Source organism: Arachis hypogaea, chromosome 10 (assembly GCF_003086295.3).
Source record: "Arachis hypogaea cultivar Tifrunner chromosome 10, arahy.Tifrunner.gnm2.J5K5, whole genome shotgun sequence".
NCBI lineage: Eukaryota > Viridiplantae > Streptophyta > Magnoliopsida > Fabales > Fabaceae > Arachis > Arachis hypogaea.
The window spans coordinates 3,225,772-3,243,882 of record NC_092045.1 but is presented as its reverse complement, the minus strand read 5'-3'; the positions used below and the strand labels follow the sequence as shown (position 1 = coordinate 3,243,882).

The following is an 18,111-nucleotide window of genomic DNA, read 5'->3' as shown; positions in this document are numbered from 1 at the left end:
TAAGTACATTTTGATTAAGACTAGCCACGTTAAAGTTCCAGCATCCTACGTGGTAAGATTTGTGTGATAATCTCAAATGATGGCTGAAACCGACACGTGTCCGGTACCCATAGAATAGGGCAATAGGGCCCATGGTTCTTAGGAAACTGGGCAAAATGGGTGGCCACGTCTTGACTGTTTGAGCCGGTTGTTTCCACTTTCCACACCGTCATCCGGTTGCTTGACCCGCTTTCTGTTTTCTTATAAATCCCGACGTAACCTTAGCCAATAAGGCAATAATCCAATATTGAATACCCATCATTCTCAATTTCCGAAGGTGATTGTAATTATTATGAGCTTGAGGTACATGAGTAGGGTGATGTACCAGGCAGGGGTAAGAGTGGTTCAAGGAATGAAGGATCAAAGAAGCAAGTGTGACTACTCAACCTTAAAGTCTCTCAAGGACTCTGCATGCTCTCCTTCCTCAAAGCAAGCAAGGCGATTCTCATCTTCATCTTGTAACTCATCTGCTATCAAATCTTCCGACTCCCACAAGATCAAACAGGCTGAAGAGTCTCTACGTACCGTCATGTACTTGAGCTGCTGGGGTCCCAATTAAATATGTACCTATTTTTAATTTCTATTTTCTCTCTATCCAAGCTTGTAAATCTTATATGAATGAAAAATTAGACATATTATTATATCCGGCCCTTTCTATGTATTTTTTTTTTCAGACACACACAATACAAGGGTAGACTTCCTAATTTTCTTCAAGTGTTTGAACACTAGGCCCACTATTATTGGACCAAAAAGAATGGCCCAATGCGAAATATTTGCATTTCTCTCCTCCACTAAAAATAAGAAAAATGGATAATCCTCGAAAAAGATAAGTCCCTAACGACTCATGCAACATCCACAATCTGAAGAAGGTGAATACCACTGTGTCTCTGTTCTCAACAAGTAGAGCTAATGATTTCACTACATCCCTATAAAGCCTGTGTTCAAATTCAATCAACATGTCTCTTAAACCCTTCAAAGCTTATTAGGAGTTACAAAGCAAGGCCAAGGAAGGTATCATCACCAACACCAAATACAAGACAAGTTAAATGCAGCAATAGTGGCGGACAACAAGGAGACAAGAACCCCGACAAGAGAACCTTCTTGACACTCGAAGAAGCTGGTTTGGTGGAGATGTCTGGTTTGAGCTCACATGAGCGTTTTCTATGCCGTTTAACGGTACCTATTAGCTATCTCACCTTGCACAATTTCACCTATCAATGTATACTAAATTTGACTCTTATTGTTTCATGTTGTTATATGGTGATAGATATCGTCTCTAAATTTATTGAGAGTGATATCAGAGCAAGAAGGGTGTACAATTGAAGAGCTGAATGCTGGGAAAGTGTGTGATTGGTTCCTTAAAGACAAACTCAAAAGGGAGCAGAACGTTGCCTCTGCGGTTCTTCAGTGGGATGATTCCGAGTTCATGTTGTAACCCCCTTCATTTTCTTTTGCTTTTTTGAAGGGATAATTATTATTATGTTAAAGAGAGAGAGAGTGTGTGGAACTGGTGTCACTCTTTTTTGGCATTGGATTCTAGTGGCCTGGTAAAATGTGCCAAGAGTGTCGCTTCTTTGTTACTCAATATTTTCGGATTCGCGATTACACGTTTTCTGATATGGAATGCTTCTCCTTTGTCTTTCAAGTGTTGCTGCTAGCAGTATCATTGTTTAACTCATATGGAAATGATTCGTATAATTTTACATGTTATTGGAATATATTGGTTCACCATTATTCCTTCGTCACTCAGGAATCTTTTAAATTCTAACTTCATAGATAAGAATTTTGACTCATGTACCAAAAGACATGAAAGTTTTTCAAATTTTAATTTTAACAATTAATCTCAATTAATATATATTATATATATTTTTTATAATTAAAATCAACAACTAAAATTATTGAAACATGAACGTTTAAAAAATTCTTCTTATAAGAATTCTTCTTATTAAAAATGATTAAAAATTAATATTTAATTTGAAAAATATAAAAAAAAAATAAATTAAGTAAAGATTAGACAAGTTATAGACATTATAAAATTCAGGACCAAGTTAGATAGCACCTTGTGCCATTCTGATTCTTGTTGTTGGACTGAGGAGTAAAAACGCGGTTTCCCACACAAAGTATAGGATGATGTCCATCGTCCCAATCACGTTACCAACCTCGCTAATAACTAGAGTCTATTAATTTTCTCTCTTTTTATAGATAGATGAAATCTCGTTCTAAATTACCACTTTTGATGCATGCATGGCAATCTTCTTCTCCCTCCTTCAGCAAGCTAAGTGGCTCTAAGAAATGGGAAATGAGAAATGGGACCCATAAGCATAACCCATTAACCCCCTCTTTCTCTCTTAACTAGTTCACACTTGAGATAGAGAGAGAGAGACAGAGAAGGGTCAACGGTCAACGACGACGTTTACCACCATATTCTTATTATATTCTCTTCCTTGCTTTCTTGCTTCCATATAGCATTCCTCTGCTTTAATTTTATGTATGTGTGTTGTGACTGTGTTGGGTTCAGTATATCATCATGGCCACACCTCAAGAATCTGTACAAGGCAGCAGCACCTGCAACTTCTTCACCAAGTTCAGTTCACTTTCCTCACTTGCCAAGTTGCTTCTCCCAACCCCTCGTCGTCTCAAGCTTGATCCTTCCAACAAGCTCTTCTTACTTTGTATGCATCATACCATCACTGATCACATAATTCTGACTTTACCCGCTTCATGTACATGCTTGATAAGCACTTTTCATCAAAGGATTTCTTCCATTTCTATCGGTTAATTCAATTCCCCTGTTTTCATATCCTTTGAAAGAAACAGAGAGTTATTTTATTTACTCAATTTTCCTACAGAACCTCCCCTTTTCGATTCCAATTGGTAGTTTCTATCCCCATCTGATGAGTAGTTAATTTTGAATGATAGCCATAATAAATCTGAGATAAAATGGGGTTGCTTTGAATTGTGAAAATTTGTAAAAAGATATATTGGTTTCTTATTTCTTGGATTCTCTTGGAATTTCTGTGTGTATGCACTTTTAACTATGTGCATGATTTCTTGTTTGTGTTCGCTATTCTCCTATTCATGCACGGATTTAACTGTATTCTAGTGCTTCATATGATTTATGTTATGCTGTTCATCTTTCTAATTTTCGTATTATGTGTAGATGAGCCGGGAAAGCAGGTTAGAAGTGCCATCAAAATTAAAAACACCAGCAAATCCCATGTAGCTTTCAAGGTATAATGAAACATGTGCTATGCACCTGGTTTTTAAATCTTGTATTCCTGATTTGAAATTTTGAGTTACAACGAACTTTCAGAAAGTCTTAAAATTGTCACAGCTCTACAAAATGTTGTAATCCATTTATTACTATATGAATTAATGATTTTTGTGTTCTATACCCTCAAACATGTACTATATTTTAACAATATTTATTTGTTCTTCTTATTTAGTTTCAAACTACTGCACCCAAAAGTTGTTTCATGCGTCCACCTGGGGCTATTCTTTCGCCAGGCGAGAGTCTAATTGCAACCGGTAATAATCAATGAATTTCTGTCTTCATTTATCTATATTTCTTTGCACTTTTTGTGCAGAACTTGACATTGTCATAAACACCAATTTGTTATTGGTTTGCTAGTGTTCAAGTTTGTAGAGCCTCCAGAAAACAATGAAAAACCACAAAAACCTGCACTCAAATTTAAAATCATGAGCTTGAAGGTCAAAGGACCAATGGACTAGATCCCTGAGCTGGTTAGTTAATTAATCTTGTTTATGAGCTTATATTTTTGCGAATTCCTGAGTGTTGTTCTGACTCTAAATCAATGGTTTTGATTCTCTCTGTACACAGTTCGATGAACAGATAGACAAAGTGATCGTAGAGCAGATTTTGCAGGTTGTTTTTCTGGATCCAGAGCGTCCTAGTTCTGTAAGTGCTGATTATCACTCTTACACTGCACTTGTTCATTTAAGCATATCTTGCTTAATGTAATTGAGACACACTGTTATTATCTCAGTCTACTAATTGAGGTTGTAATTATGTCATTGAGAAGGCTCTGGCGAAACTGAATCGACAGCTAGCTGAGGCCGACGCTGCTATGGAGGCGCGTAGGAAGCCTCCGGAAGATGCTGGTCCTAGGATTATGAGTGAAGGGCTTGTCATAGATGAATGGGTGAGTATGCTTACTTTCAAGTTTCAATTGAGCTATATATGTATTTATTCATATTCATTCTGATTGGCTTTGTAGAAAGAGAGAAGGGAAAGGTACCTGGCAAAGCAAGAGCAGCAGGGGACTCTGTATAGCGAATGTTAGAATTGAACATTAGCCTCAACATGCACACTCAACTTGGTTGCATTTTAATGCATCTACTAGTTACTAAACTACTGTTCAAGTTCGTTGAGACCTACCCCACAATGCACAATTCTCCATTCATTGGTTGTTAGGAATTTTTTTAATAAATAAACATATACTATATTTCCATGTATTTATTTTTTCCATCAAATTCAAGAGCCTTGGAGCTAGCATATATGGTTAGTAATAGTATAGTATAGCACAAGAAAGTGCTTCCTTCATGGCTTCAATGAACACAATGAATGAAATCATCCATTTGAGATGAGAGGTTGGAAATTGCACGACACGAATTCACTGTGCCTTCCTCCTCGTTCCATTAACAACTCAGCTCCCATTCCCAACCTACTTTACTCCATCACATGTTTCCCATTCATTGGTTCCATACATGCCCCATAACAACCAAACATTATCACACAGATTGTTAGATCAAGCGCTTATTACTAGATAAAAAACATATCTTAATCCAAATACAACTTTTATTACTTAAACCATTTAATCAATATTGAATTGTTTTGGTTCAATTTTCTTGTCTTATCTGAAGTTTGCCGGGCAACAAGCATGCTTGCTTGGTCGTATTGTACATTTATTGATTGAATTGACAAAAAAGAAATTTGATATTGTAAAAGATTAGGCAAACCTAGCTAAGAGACAAAACAATATAGACAAGGAAAACTCATCCATCGCTATCTTCTTTGTATATAACGTTGGATTAGATGTTGGATAGAGAAAAAGTAAGATTGACACATCTCACATGCCCCTGAAGCATTCATGTCTTCTCCATGTGATCACACACGTATGCATACACAAACAACCAAATAATATATCTGGAACACTTCCAAAACACAACTAATCTGTATGTATAACTGCCATTAGTAAATAGTAATTACATTCTTTTATATCATCATATAATTAACAATATAACTTCTTTTTTTCTTCACTAATTCTTGTTACAATCTCAACAGAGAGCCTGTACTACTCTTGTCATGTGCCAGGCAAATAAAATTTGAAAAAAAGTGGAAACAGAAAATTAGCACAGCTTAGAATGACATGATGTAAAAAATAATCAGTTAATGATTCAAAAGAATTACATTCAAGAGTGGTGGTGGTGCCAGATTCCACTGAGCAAGGTGCGGAATGTATTGGTGGATAGCTTCCTGACAAGTCTCTTTGCTTCAGCAGAAGAAACTTGAGATTCTGATGCAAGCCTCTCTATGTTCTTAGCATACCCAGAACTCACAATCTTCTTCCTCCCACTGTTGCAATGCGTCAATGACATCAATACAGAGATCAAGAACTTGTTGTTACCTGAATTCCCCTCCTCTGGATCCAACAACTGCAGAAGAAGAGCAATGCTTTCATCATCTTGCACAAACCTCTTCCTGTTCTTGGCAACCATAACCATCCCGGAGAGTGCCTCGGCCGCCATTTCTCGAACCTCGAATGATTTCACATTTAGAAACTTAACAAGATCTGCCATGAATCCAGCATCACCTAGAGCTTTCTTAGCATCTTCACATGTTCCACACAATCTAAACGCAACTTTGAGAGCCAATTCTTGAACAGAAACGTCGCCGTTTCGAATATAGTACATCAATTGATCCACAAAACCATAGCTCATCAAAATAGTGACACAACTAGACCAAGAGAAGAACAAATTCTCAATAACCCTCATCACTACCTCTCTTGTTTTGGAAGAACAAGGCCATTTAGGATCCAAAAGTCGCAGCAAAACACGAACCCCGCCTTCTCTAACAACAATCTGCTTAACCAATGACTCATCTCCGGATGCAATACTCTGAAGAAACTCAATGGAACTCACCTGAATCGCTTCGTCCCTTGACCTCATAAGCCTAATGAAGCTTGAAACCGCACCTTCATCAACCATGAACCTCTTAATCTCTTCAACACCAACCAGATTCCTCAGAACTCCACAAGCAGGACAAACCAATTCTGCTCTGCAATCTACACCGCCACAAATCTTCAACAACGCCGTGACGCCGCCGTGAGCGGAAACCGACCAAGCATTATCGGAATTCTCAGTCAAACTCTGCAGACACAAGGCAGCAGCAACTTTGCCAGTCTCACTTGAACACTCCAAAACCTTAACCAAAGGCGCAACAACGCCAGCGCCAACAAGAACTCCTTTATAAGAATCAAACCTCGCAATCAAAGAAACTACCTTTGCAGACTCTTGTTGAATCTCCAACTCAGAGGACCCTAGAAAATCAACCAGAACATGAACAACGTCACCGACTTCAACAATCACCTTCACGTACTTGTCGTCTTCGGAAGCAACTTCGTGGAGGTTGATCAATGCCTGCTTCTTCATACTAACATCGCCAACCTTCATTCTGGTGAGTAGGTCCCTCACGAAGAACCTCATGTCCTCTTTGGAAGCTCCAAGTCCAGGCTTCGAGACCACCAGAGCGTAGCTGTGTGTGAGAACACCCTTCGTGTACATCTCAGACAGCTTCTTCACATGGCAATGGAGCTTCGCGAAAACCACCTCTAAGTCGCTCTGCATAAGAAGCTTCCCGCTGTATGTCAGATCGGTGCAGCGGCGAGCTAGGTCGGAACACTCCTCCGCGGTGGAGAGGATCGCAGGGAGAACGCCGGAGAGTGAAGGGTCGTCGTCGGCTCCGACTAGACCGGAGTACAGCTCCTCGAGCTTGTTGCGAATCAGTTGCCATTTTCCGGCGAAGACCCTAATCGAGAGGGAGAGGGAGATTAGGGATGAAATAAGGTTGACGACTCGCCGGGGATTGGAGGATTCCGGCAAGTTATTCCGGCACGGTTTGAGTTGTTCATCGTAGCCCATAATAGCTGGAGTTGTCAGTGGTTGTGGTGCAACAAAGCCATTTTCCGGCGAAACGACGGTGGTTGTGGAATCTGAGAGAGAACGTAGTTTGTGAGAGCAGATCTATACTTATCCTTACATTGCAGTTGGATTCTACTCTCCCCATTTACTTATTTACCCTCACTCGCATTGAATTCCTGCTTCGCCTGGTGAGGACAGTTTGGTCATTGTCAATGAATAGGGCAACTCACTGAAGACACAGGCCCCATTTAGAGGATGTTTTTTTTATGGTGAGTTATTAGTCACTAATTTTGATTGATTATTTTAAATACAACTTTATATAGGGGGAGTGATTTGTGAATCTTGTAACAAAAAGGACAAGTCAGCCAAATAAGCAACTGGCAAGCAATGCATGTATTGTTGCTAAATGTGCCTTTATGGAAATTTTTTAATGTGATACTGATGGCAGTTAACAGTTATTGACTTATTTCAGAGGAAAATTAGATTTGTTAAGGGTTTTCTTTTTGTTTAAAATATTAAATAGCAGGGTCATACTTTGCGGTTAATCCCATTACTGCATTACATTACACCAAGCTGTCAGCTACCTTGTTAACCTTACTCTCACTCTAGTTAGCTTCAGCAACTTTTTAAGTATGTGTTTAGGTTAAATTAATCTACCCGTCCTAATAATGTGGTGACAACGTTGATTCGTTACAAGTAAAAAGAATACCAAGGAAAAGTAAGAGTAATATATATGCTGCATAGTTACATTTACATACATACATTTTTGCCGTATATGAGCAGCATATATATGCTGCCATTTACTAAGTTCCATACATACATAGTTACATACTATGTCAAATCTGAAATTAAATCAGTTGACTGGATCCAACTCAAGATGATTTTTTTTCCCCTGCATTTTTAATTTTGGTATATAATGAAGAAAATGTTGCATTTTTGTCTTGTCCAATGAGCTAGCTCTGTTTCAGTTTATGATTGTTGATTTTTCTAAAACAATGGTAATAAAAAGCATTTACAAATGATTTGGTGTTTTTCTTTTAATTTATAATATTTGGGTGATGATAATTAAATAATCAAGGATGCAGAGTAATAATAGTACAAGTAATAAATATGTATGCATGTTAAAAGTACCTTGTTGCATTAATTCGTTGAAGTAGTTATTTTGCTGTGCTTTTAATGCAAGGAAGCAAAACTGGTGAAATGAGATGAATTAGAGGTTACAATAAATAAAGGATATGATCATGAGAGTGGTATTTAGCTATGAAAGCGAAGTAAGAACAAAAAAGAGAGACAGAACTGTGTGAATGAGTAGTAATATATGTACCTTGATGATCAGAGAGTTGTAGATAGATAAATGGACCACACCAATGCAACCTTGCATAGAATAGAAAGAAGCTAAGAAAAGGGCATGCAGCATGCAGCTTTCAATTCAGGCAAGAATGACACAAACCCCACCCATGTGAATTATCCTTCTATTCGCCTTCAGCCACCACTCAACTTTTCTATTCACAAAAAAAAAAAGTTGCAATCTTTTCCTTACCCTTTTTTTTTTAATTTGTTGATTGAGTTGTAAATGTAAACTAACGTATACAATACAATACACTACAAACATCCCCTTTTATTCACTATATATTATTCTAACAAGTATGATTAAGTTTGCTACAAAATCTCTCAATAAAATGATGCATACATCTTCAAAAAGTGTGCATGGTTTTCAAGAGACTCCAAAAGGGTAGAATCCAGATAGATAGAGACAGCAATATGCTCAAAGAAAGAGGCTAATAAAGCTGCCCAAAAAAAGCAGCATCTATCACCCTATTGACCAATCTCATCCCCATTCCCCCACCACCCTTAACATACTCAAGGAGTCAAGGAAATGTATATGTAAAACTAACTTTTAATTAATAATAATAGTTAGTTTTTTATTGCAAATTTATTTTTTAATTTTAAAAATTAACTGATTTTAGTTGAAAAAATTAGTTCCTACTTAAATTCTGAACTAAAATATCAAGAATTACTTAAGCATATAGTTAGAGTTTAAATTTTACAAAAAAAAAAGTTTAAGTTTCTGATTAATTAGCACTTATACTCTTCTAAAAATGCTCGTTTTAGTTATTATTATCAACGGTACATATATATTTTGAATAACTAAAAAAGCACCTAGTGCTTGTTCTCCAATGTTGGCTTTGTTAAGGTCTTAAGGAGCCTGCGGAATGAATATCAGTATAGATATGGTGCTAAAGATGGGTGGAAGGGGTTTGTCCATGTACTTGAATGAGTTTATGAGAATGATATTGCATCGAAGAAGATTAATTAGAAGCTTGAAGGGTTTTGATTGTGGCAACTCATTGAGTAATATGTTATGGTAGATTCACAGCAGAGATGACGAGAAGAAATACAATTAAGAATTCGGAAATATTTGGTAATAAAAAAGAATAAAATAGTCAATTTATTTTATTTAATATTTATTAATTATAATAATTAATGAATATTAAATAGAGTAAGTTTTGATTTTTTTTTGTATTTATAGCATTATTGTTATAAATTTATATGGGATCAATATATATTAATATAATAATACTAGAAAGACAAAAAAAAACTTAATAAATACTAAATAAAGTAGGTTTTGACTTTTTTTATTAATTATTTTTTGTTACTAAACATTTTTGATATATCAATATAAGATTAAGCTATGATAGATTAATTTAAATAACAAAATAATAAACGCAAAATCTAAACATAATTCTTAAAGCTAAAAAATCCCCTAAAAGTCTAAAAGACTAAAATCTTAAAGGCTTAAACTTAATCTAAATGGTAACAATTTACGTTTCTAACATGTAAAACTTAAGTGGGCCGGGACTTTTTGGTCCAAACACTTATGTTGCTTATTACATTATGCTAAAAGAATCTATGTTCCTTACAAGTTATAATTCAGCTTCAGAAAAATATTTTTCGAATCGTTTAGTTTACTGTATTTTAGATCCATATCTCTATTTTATTTTCTTTTAAATTTTGTTAATGTTGAAATCTGGATCTACTATGGCATGATGTTCAAATAATTAAAACCACTCTTCATCAGTTTTAGAGATGCTTACTATGGCTTTTTTCACCTGTGAGTGGACTTTGTTTAGTAAAAGTTTTTTAGTAATCATGACAATTAATCATAAGTGGGTTTCAAATTAAATTAAATTCAAATAATATACAAAAAAAAGAATTATAATATAAACCTAATCTTTTTCAATTTTAAGTAGAAAAGAAATGTGTTACAATATAATCATGGCGGTTACTATTATCTAAATTATTTTTTTAGGTTTATTTAATATAATTTTTTAAGTGGGAGTACATCGTATATAAAGTATAATAACTCAACAGATATTTTTAAGAAAATTTTTTATTCTCTTCAACAATAAAAATAACTTATTTTTTTTCCTCTCTTATTTTTTAGAGAATGAAATTTTCTTCAAAGATTGTCATCATTGAATTAAAACTGAACGATGCCAACAGGATTGAACTGAAACTACCGCAAACTCAGGATTGAATTGAAGCGGGAGAATACCGCCATCAACCCACAGCACCGCCATCAACCCACAGCACATAATTATCATCTGGCATTGTGAGAACATTTCCTCCTACATTCCGCATCTGGGCTACCAATTCTGCTTGCGGAAGGCCGCGAAATTCTGAATGATGAATCTCACATGCGGCAAAACCATGTTGGGAAAGACCATATAGAAAGCTTCATTCGGGTCATAACTCCGTACGTATATTTCTTGCTGCTCGACCATTTGTAAATTCGAGAGGTGAGCAAAGTAAACTAAAATCATAAAATCAAAATAAAGAATTCACTTAGATTATTTTTTTATCAACAGTAAATATAAATTTTTTTTGTAAAAATTTTTTTAGTAGGAGTACATAAAGAGTACATAGTATATAAAATGTAATACCTCAACAGATATTTTTAAGGAAATTTTTCATCCCAATAAGAATAATTTATTTTTCTGTCTCTTAATCCTTCTGATTCATCAAATCATCAACATCATAATTTGAACCGTTTAGAGATTTTCTTTATAGATCTCAAAATATATTTTATTTGATATATATGTGTGTCCAGCTCAACCTGAAGTTATACATTCATTTAAAATACATTTTTTCAGTAAAATTCGTCTTTCTTATTATAAAAAATATAACAAATAAGCTTACATTTACTATTAATAACAAAATAATCTAGGTAACACTCACTAACCTTTGGCGAGCGGGATGACGACGGTGAGCGGCTAGGGAAGCCGAGAAGGTGCCAACGATTGTCGCCGCGAGCAACTCAAACTTGGCGAAGAGGAAAATTTTGAAATAAATGGAAAACACGAACGATTTTAAAATAAATGGAAAAAAATGATAGTTCAAGTAGTAAGGCCCACCGTTGGAAGTAGGAAGTGTTCACTCAGGCCCAACCCAGTTAACCATAGCACTGTTTCCATCACCTTCATGCCCCTACTTGAGTCACAAGTCAGCGCTACCTAACTCGGCGAGCAACATATCTCATAAAAGTTAAGGAAGCGAAATTATTTGAATTAAAGTGAACATGAATACTTAAATAGTATATTATCCTGCGCATGATCAAAAGTCAAACCAACTTCTACAAAATGACAAAACTGGTTAAAGCAGAACAAATAAATGCTGCAACCATTTGTGTTAGAAAGAAAGAAAAGAAAGAGAATCCTAACTCGGAAAATGAATTTACAAAGTTCGAACAAAATGTATTTACATCTAGCACAAAACTAGGAGTCCTCCTCCATTAACCTCTTAATCTTCTAGTGTCTGGATCTCACCCATCATGATCCTGTTACTCATAACATTGAATCCCAAAACTGCAGGGCTAACCTTTTTTCCTTTCTTTGCCTTCTTTCCACCTCCTATCCCAGATACTTCTATATTATCTATATCCTGCATATCTGCATTAGCAGATAACACACTGCTAGCACTGACTCTGACTCCAGTAGCCTTCTTATCAGTTTTACTTTGGAAGGCCATTTCCAAAATATCTGATGGTAACATATTGTTAGTTGAAAATAATTTATTTCAAGAAAACAGTGTATTTGAAGGTTGGAAAGCACGTGTTTTTGAAAAAGGCTGGCATTGAGAGAAAGAGTCAACAAGCTGTTCGATTTGACTAATTGAAGAATCCAAGTATCGAAGGTGGTTTCTAGAGGTTACCCATGTCAAGCAAAAAAAGCGAAACGGTTACTCACGAATTAATGTACATGGGAGGTTACATTCCAATTTGATTTGTTGAAGATTTCTATAAATAGGAAAAGACGGCACAAGGGTTAGAATCTTTTCAGAAATAAGTGCCAAAGGCCAAAAGCACAAGGGTTACATTCCAAGTATCTTACTCTCATACTCACACTGCAACGAAGAAACAAACGCCAAAAGCCATTGACAGTTGTTGCTTTCTCGCCTTCTATACTCAAGCATGCAAATTCCAAATCATTATATTTGGGTTTGGGCTTGGGCTTTGGCTTTCTTCTAAATTTTTGCAACAAGATATATGGCCTTTCATGTATCTCATAAGCACGCTAATTTGGACCCATGCAAGAAAAAACAACATTCAATTATCTAAAGGAAAAGTATATGAACCAATTCCTAACCAGCCAAGAAATGAACAACTCATTATTTATAATTATCTCAATTAATTTTATTCATTTATAATTTAAAATATTTGTTATTAATGATTTTTAATGCCAAAATCCAGTTTGAAAGGATACGGTGAGAACCTCCTGACAGGAATCACAGTGAAAGCCCACAACTGGTCAGAGTCTTCAGTCTCCCTCCCTCTCCACTGCTGCGGTGCATCTGAGCTCTTATCCAAACAGCAAAGGCACCAGCCTCCTCCATGCAAGGCATACTCACGGTGCTCCCTTATCGGTTATCCTCAGTCCTTAATGCCATTACCGGTGTTGCCATTGATGGTGGTGCAAGTTCTTCCTGAAAACGGTGTAATAATTCACTCTTCTTCTCGTCAAGTGCCTCAACCCTCGCCGTTGAATCATTCAACCCATGGCTCCCTCGTCGCTTCTCTCCAGTTTGTGCCTCCATTGGTCGTGACATTCGTGAGGGTGGTTCTCCCACAAAGGCCATCACGCATAGCGTTTCCTGCACAAAGAAGCTGCCATCGCTGTTCAAAGCTTCCGGAAAAGAGTAACTTCCATGGAGTTCTCAACCCCGAAAGGCAGTTCGAATAGCATATTGATCAATTCAAATGAAGGGAATGAAGAATTGAGTATAGGTGAAGTTGTTATTTAAGAGGGATCTAAGGTATGTTGGATAGACTGGTCCTGCATTGTATAAAATTTAATGACAATGTGTTATGTGAATGTTTCTTATTCATGTTAATTAGATGTTTTTTGTGGTGAATTGAGTACTTTGAATTGTCAAACCAGAGAAAGAAAATGAAAGATAGCAGTGAGTAATTGATAAGTTAACGAGTCAAAGAAATAGTGCATATTATTACAAGATAGTAGAATTTGAAATCAACTAAAACAATGAGCTGTTTTTATCGATAAAAGACATATCTTCAATCTATTTTAGACCATCTTCATCACCATACTTAACCAAATAATCAAATACATACAATGAGTCTTTATCGAGTCTTGTCCTTCTTAGTATCCTTTTGTTTGATAAACTTCATAATTAGTATCAATGTTCATGTTGTAACCGGCCATCGTCTTGTTCACCAAGAATCCTTACTTCTCCATTTGAAAGAAAGCCTTAAATTCAAGGCTGCCAAATCTAAAAAACTAGTTCATTGGAATGAAAGTGATAGTTGTTGTCAATGGAAGGGAGTATCATGCAACAAGGGACATGTAATTGGTCTTGATTTGAGTGAGGAATTTATCATTGGAGGTTTACACAATTCTAGTCCCTTCAACCTGCACTATCTGCAGAGTTTGAATTTGGCTTACAATGTTTTTGGCTCTCTAATTCCTTCTGAGATCAAGAAGCTAAAGCATTTGGAGCATTTGAACTTGTCAAATGCTGGTTTTTATGGACTAATTCTGAAAGACATCTCTTACCTCAAAAAGTTGGTCTATTTGGACTTGTCCACTCCATTTACCTCAAAAACCTCGTGTTACGTGAATGTTTCTTATTCATGTTAATTAGATATTTTTATGATAAAGTATGCTTGAAACCCCATATGTATTTGCACTATTCTTTGATGTTTTTTTATTGGAGTGATTCATTATATAGTAAGGATCTTAAGTTGATAAAAGTTTTTTCTAATATCTTTAATTGAAGGTCAACGAAATTACCGACGTCATTGGGATGAGAAAGGATGAAGTACACGCGTTCGCGAATGAGTAACACTTGAAAATCGGAAAATATATCCAAAACCATCTAATTCGCAATAAAAAGAAATATCATAATGCCTATCAAAAGCACCATCTACTTAAAAAATTGGATAAAATCACCGGTGTCAACACAAAGGAACCTGTCGAGTATACTAATTACGACAAAAGTCCATGCATTGCTTAAAGTAACAGCAACTTAACAATTTTAGCAATAGAAAACAATGATAAAAAAAATAAATAAACTTCAATTTAGTTAACATCAAGCCGCTTAATGGAACGAAGTGCCACCTAAATGTAGTCATAAACAAATGGGGTATATACACCAAGCGGAGTAGACTGAATAGCATAATAAGGCAATGCATTGTTTAATGAACTAGAGACATCCACAACTTGACATTCACTTCTCAATGAAGTACATGCAACAGCAAATGCATTGCACGTGATAACTCGGAAAACTTATCCAGAGCTATCCAATTTACAATGAAAAGAAACATCCTATTTCCTATCAGAAACACTATCCACTTAAAAGTTTGGATAAAGTCACCAGCAACTTCACAGTTTCAGACTTTTAGCAGTAGAAAATCATATACCTGCAGTGAAACAGAATTTTTTAGGCTCACACGAAACTACTGCAAGGTAGAAAATGCCATATAAACGTATGGCAACTGTATATTTACATGATTTTTACCTAGGCATCTGTCTTCTTCAGTTGTCTCCCCCTTGCTTGGCTTTCTTATGGGTAACCCCGCATGCTATAGCATGGTCTTCGTGCTCGGTGCTGTTAAGGGTGATCTCACTGCCTTAGTTTTGTTTTTTGGCTAGTTGCGTCGTACAGGATGGTTGTCCAATGCCTCTAGAGTTCTCCAATGAGTGAATTATGAGGCCCCGTCACTGTGTCTAGTATAATTTCCTTCTGAAATTCCTGCAGAATGTCCTGAATGGCATAACTGTGTGTGAGCGGGAGATTTGGAAGCGAGAAATTAATTAATCGGAAAGAGGTGCAAGTTAAAGGTAATATGATTTTTAAAACCACCTTGGTCCAGAATTGCAAGGGCTTATCCAGAATCGCAACATGCAAGCATTAGTTCGTTCAATGGCATCAAATACCTTGAATACAAGGAAAGAACCACACAGTTTTTAGTATAACTAGGCAATGCATTGCTTAATGAACCAGAGACATCCAAAATTTCATTACTAAAGACAGACAGTCGCAGAATTCTTTAACACACAAAACCTGTTGAGGAATATCTAAGAAAACAAAAGCCAATCACTTCTCAATTAAATACACGCAATCGCAAATGCTTAAGATACGAAAACTCAGAGACATATCTAGAACCATCCAATTGGTAATGAAAAGAAACATCATAATGCCTATTAGAAGTAACATCCACATAAAAACCACTGCGTTGTAAACAAATGTATCAAAACAGTAACATGCAAGCATTAGTTCGTTCAATGGCATAAAACATCTAGAATACAAGGCAAGAATCATACAGTTTTTATTATAATTAGGCAATGCATTGCTTAATGAACCAGAGACATCCAAAGTTTCAATACTAAAGACAGGCAGCTGCAGAATTCTTTAACACACAAAAGAATACCTTAAATCCAATTAATGCCATATAAAACCCAATTCAGGAGCAACATTTATCTATTCCTTAATTATACCCAAATCAAAAACAACATCCAACTAAGCTTTTTATGAGAGGACAGATCATCCTGTCAGTCTGTTGTGTATACTCATATTCCAAAAAAAATTTGTTTTCTATCAAAATATTTAGCACATGCAAATAATCAATCAGACAGTTCATAAATGGTAAAATAGTTATAATCTTTTGCCAAACACAATTAAACAGTTAAAATATGCTGCTGCATGTTGAACAAAGATTAGGAAGTATAAAGGACATGTTTAATAGCAAGTTGCTCTATTAGACCGTGAAGCTGCTTATCCAAAGCCTTCTCCCTTTGGGTTGCAGAACAAGAATGCCTTAAATTACAAAATGGTATACAAGCAACATCAAAATAGTACAAAATTACTGATAGAATAAACATAATAAAATAAAATAAAACATATAATCACATTTACACCTGGTGCACAAAATTGTGATCATCAACAATGGCGCCAAAAATTGGGTAGCGCTCTCAAACGTGAATCACACTTTGTCACAACTCCGCACAACTAACCAGCAAGTGCACTGGGTCGTCCAAGTAATACCTTACGTGAGTAAGGGTCGATCCCACGGAGATTGTTGGTATGAAGCAAGCTATGGTCATCTTGTAAATCTCAGTTAGGCGGATAATAAATGGTTATGGAATTTTCGAATACTAATAATAAATAAACATAAAATAAGGATAGAAATACCTATGTAAATCATTGGTGAGAATTTCAGATAAGTGTATGGAGATGCTTTATCCCTGTTGGATCTCTGCTTTCCTACTGCCTTCCTTCAATCCTTCTTACTCCTTTCCATGGCAAGCTATATGTAGGGCATCACCGTTGTCAATGGCTACATCCCATTCTCTCAGTGAAAAAGGTCCAAATGCTCTTGTCACAGCACGGCTAATCATCTGTCGGTTCTCGATCATGTCAGAATAGAATTCATTAATTCTTTTGCGTTTGTCATCACGCCCAACAATCGCGAGTTTGAAGCTCGTCATAGCCATTCAATCCCGAATCCTACTCGGAATACCATAGACAAGGTTTAGACTTTTCGGATTCTCATGAATGCCGCCATCAATTCTAGCTTATACCACGAAGACTCTGATCTCACGGAATGGAAGGCTCGGTTGTCAGGCGAGGGCAACCATGCGTCGTGCATCAAGAATCCAAGAGATACACATTCTAGCTTTCGCTTGTAGAACGGAAGTGGTTGTCAGGCACGCGTTCAAAGGGACGAATGATGATGAGTGTCACGGGTCATTACCTCCATCAGGTTGAAGTACGAATGATATCTTAGAATAGGAATAAGCTTAATTGAATAGAAGATAATAGTAATTGCATTAAAACTCGAGGTACAGCAGAGCTCCACACCCTTAATCTATGGTGTGTAGAAACTCCACCGTTGAAAATACATAAGTGATAGAGGTCCAGATATGGCCGAATGGCCAGCCCCCAAAACGTGATCACAGGATTAAAAATACAATCCAGGATGTCTAATACAATAGTAAAATGTCCTATTTATACTAGACTAGCTACTAGGGTTTACAGAAGTAAGTAATTGATGTAGAAATCCACTTCCGGGGCCCACTTGGTGTGTGCTTGGGCTGAGCTTGAGCTTTACACGTGCAGAGGCTTCTTTTGGAGTTGAACGCCAAGTTGTAACATATTTTTGGCGTTCAACTCTGGTTCGTGACGTGTTTCTGGCGTTTGACTCCAGAATGCAGCGTAGAACTGGCGTTGAGCGCCAGTTTGCGTCGTCTAATCTTGAATAAAGTATGGACTATTATATATTTCTGGAAAGCTCTGGATGTCTACTTTCCAACTCCATTGAGAGTGCGCCATTTGGAGTTCTGTATCTCCAGAAAATCCATTTCGAGTGCAGAGAGGTCAGAATCCAACAGCATC

At 36.4% G+C, this 18,111-nt stretch overlaps 2 protein-coding genes across 2 annotated transcripts; one reads left to right on the top strand and one right to left on the bottom strand.

The window, feature by feature from the left end:
• The first annotated feature begins 1,542 nt into the window (after positions 1 to 1,542).
• On the top strand, positions 1,543 to 4,705 carry LOC112714670 (vesicle-associated protein 4-2-like). Its single transcript, XM_072204438.1, has 7 exons — positions 1,543 to 2,711; positions 3,200 to 3,270; positions 3,486 to 3,567; positions 3,671 to 3,783; positions 3,881 to 3,958; positions 4,083 to 4,202; positions 4,278 to 4,705. Exons 1-4 carry the CDS (start codon positions 2,567 to 2,569, stop codon positions 3,769 to 3,771), a joined length of 399 nt encoding a protein of 132 aa, XP_072060539.1. The 5' UTR covers positions 1,543 to 2,566; the 3' UTR covers positions 3,772 to 3,783; positions 3,881 to 3,958; positions 4,083 to 4,202; positions 4,278 to 4,705.
• A 515-nt stretch (positions 4,706 to 5,220) lies between these two features.
• On the bottom strand, positions 5,221 to 7,660 carry LOC112714669 (uncharacterized). Its single transcript, XM_025766308.3, has one exon. The coding sequence runs from the start codon at positions 7,198 to 7,200 to the stop codon at positions 5,473 to 5,475; it is 1,728 nt and encodes a 575-aa protein (XP_025622093.1). The 5' UTR covers positions 7,201 to 7,660; the 3' UTR covers positions 5,221 to 5,472.
• Positions 7,661 to 18,111: the final 10,451 nt, after the last annotated feature.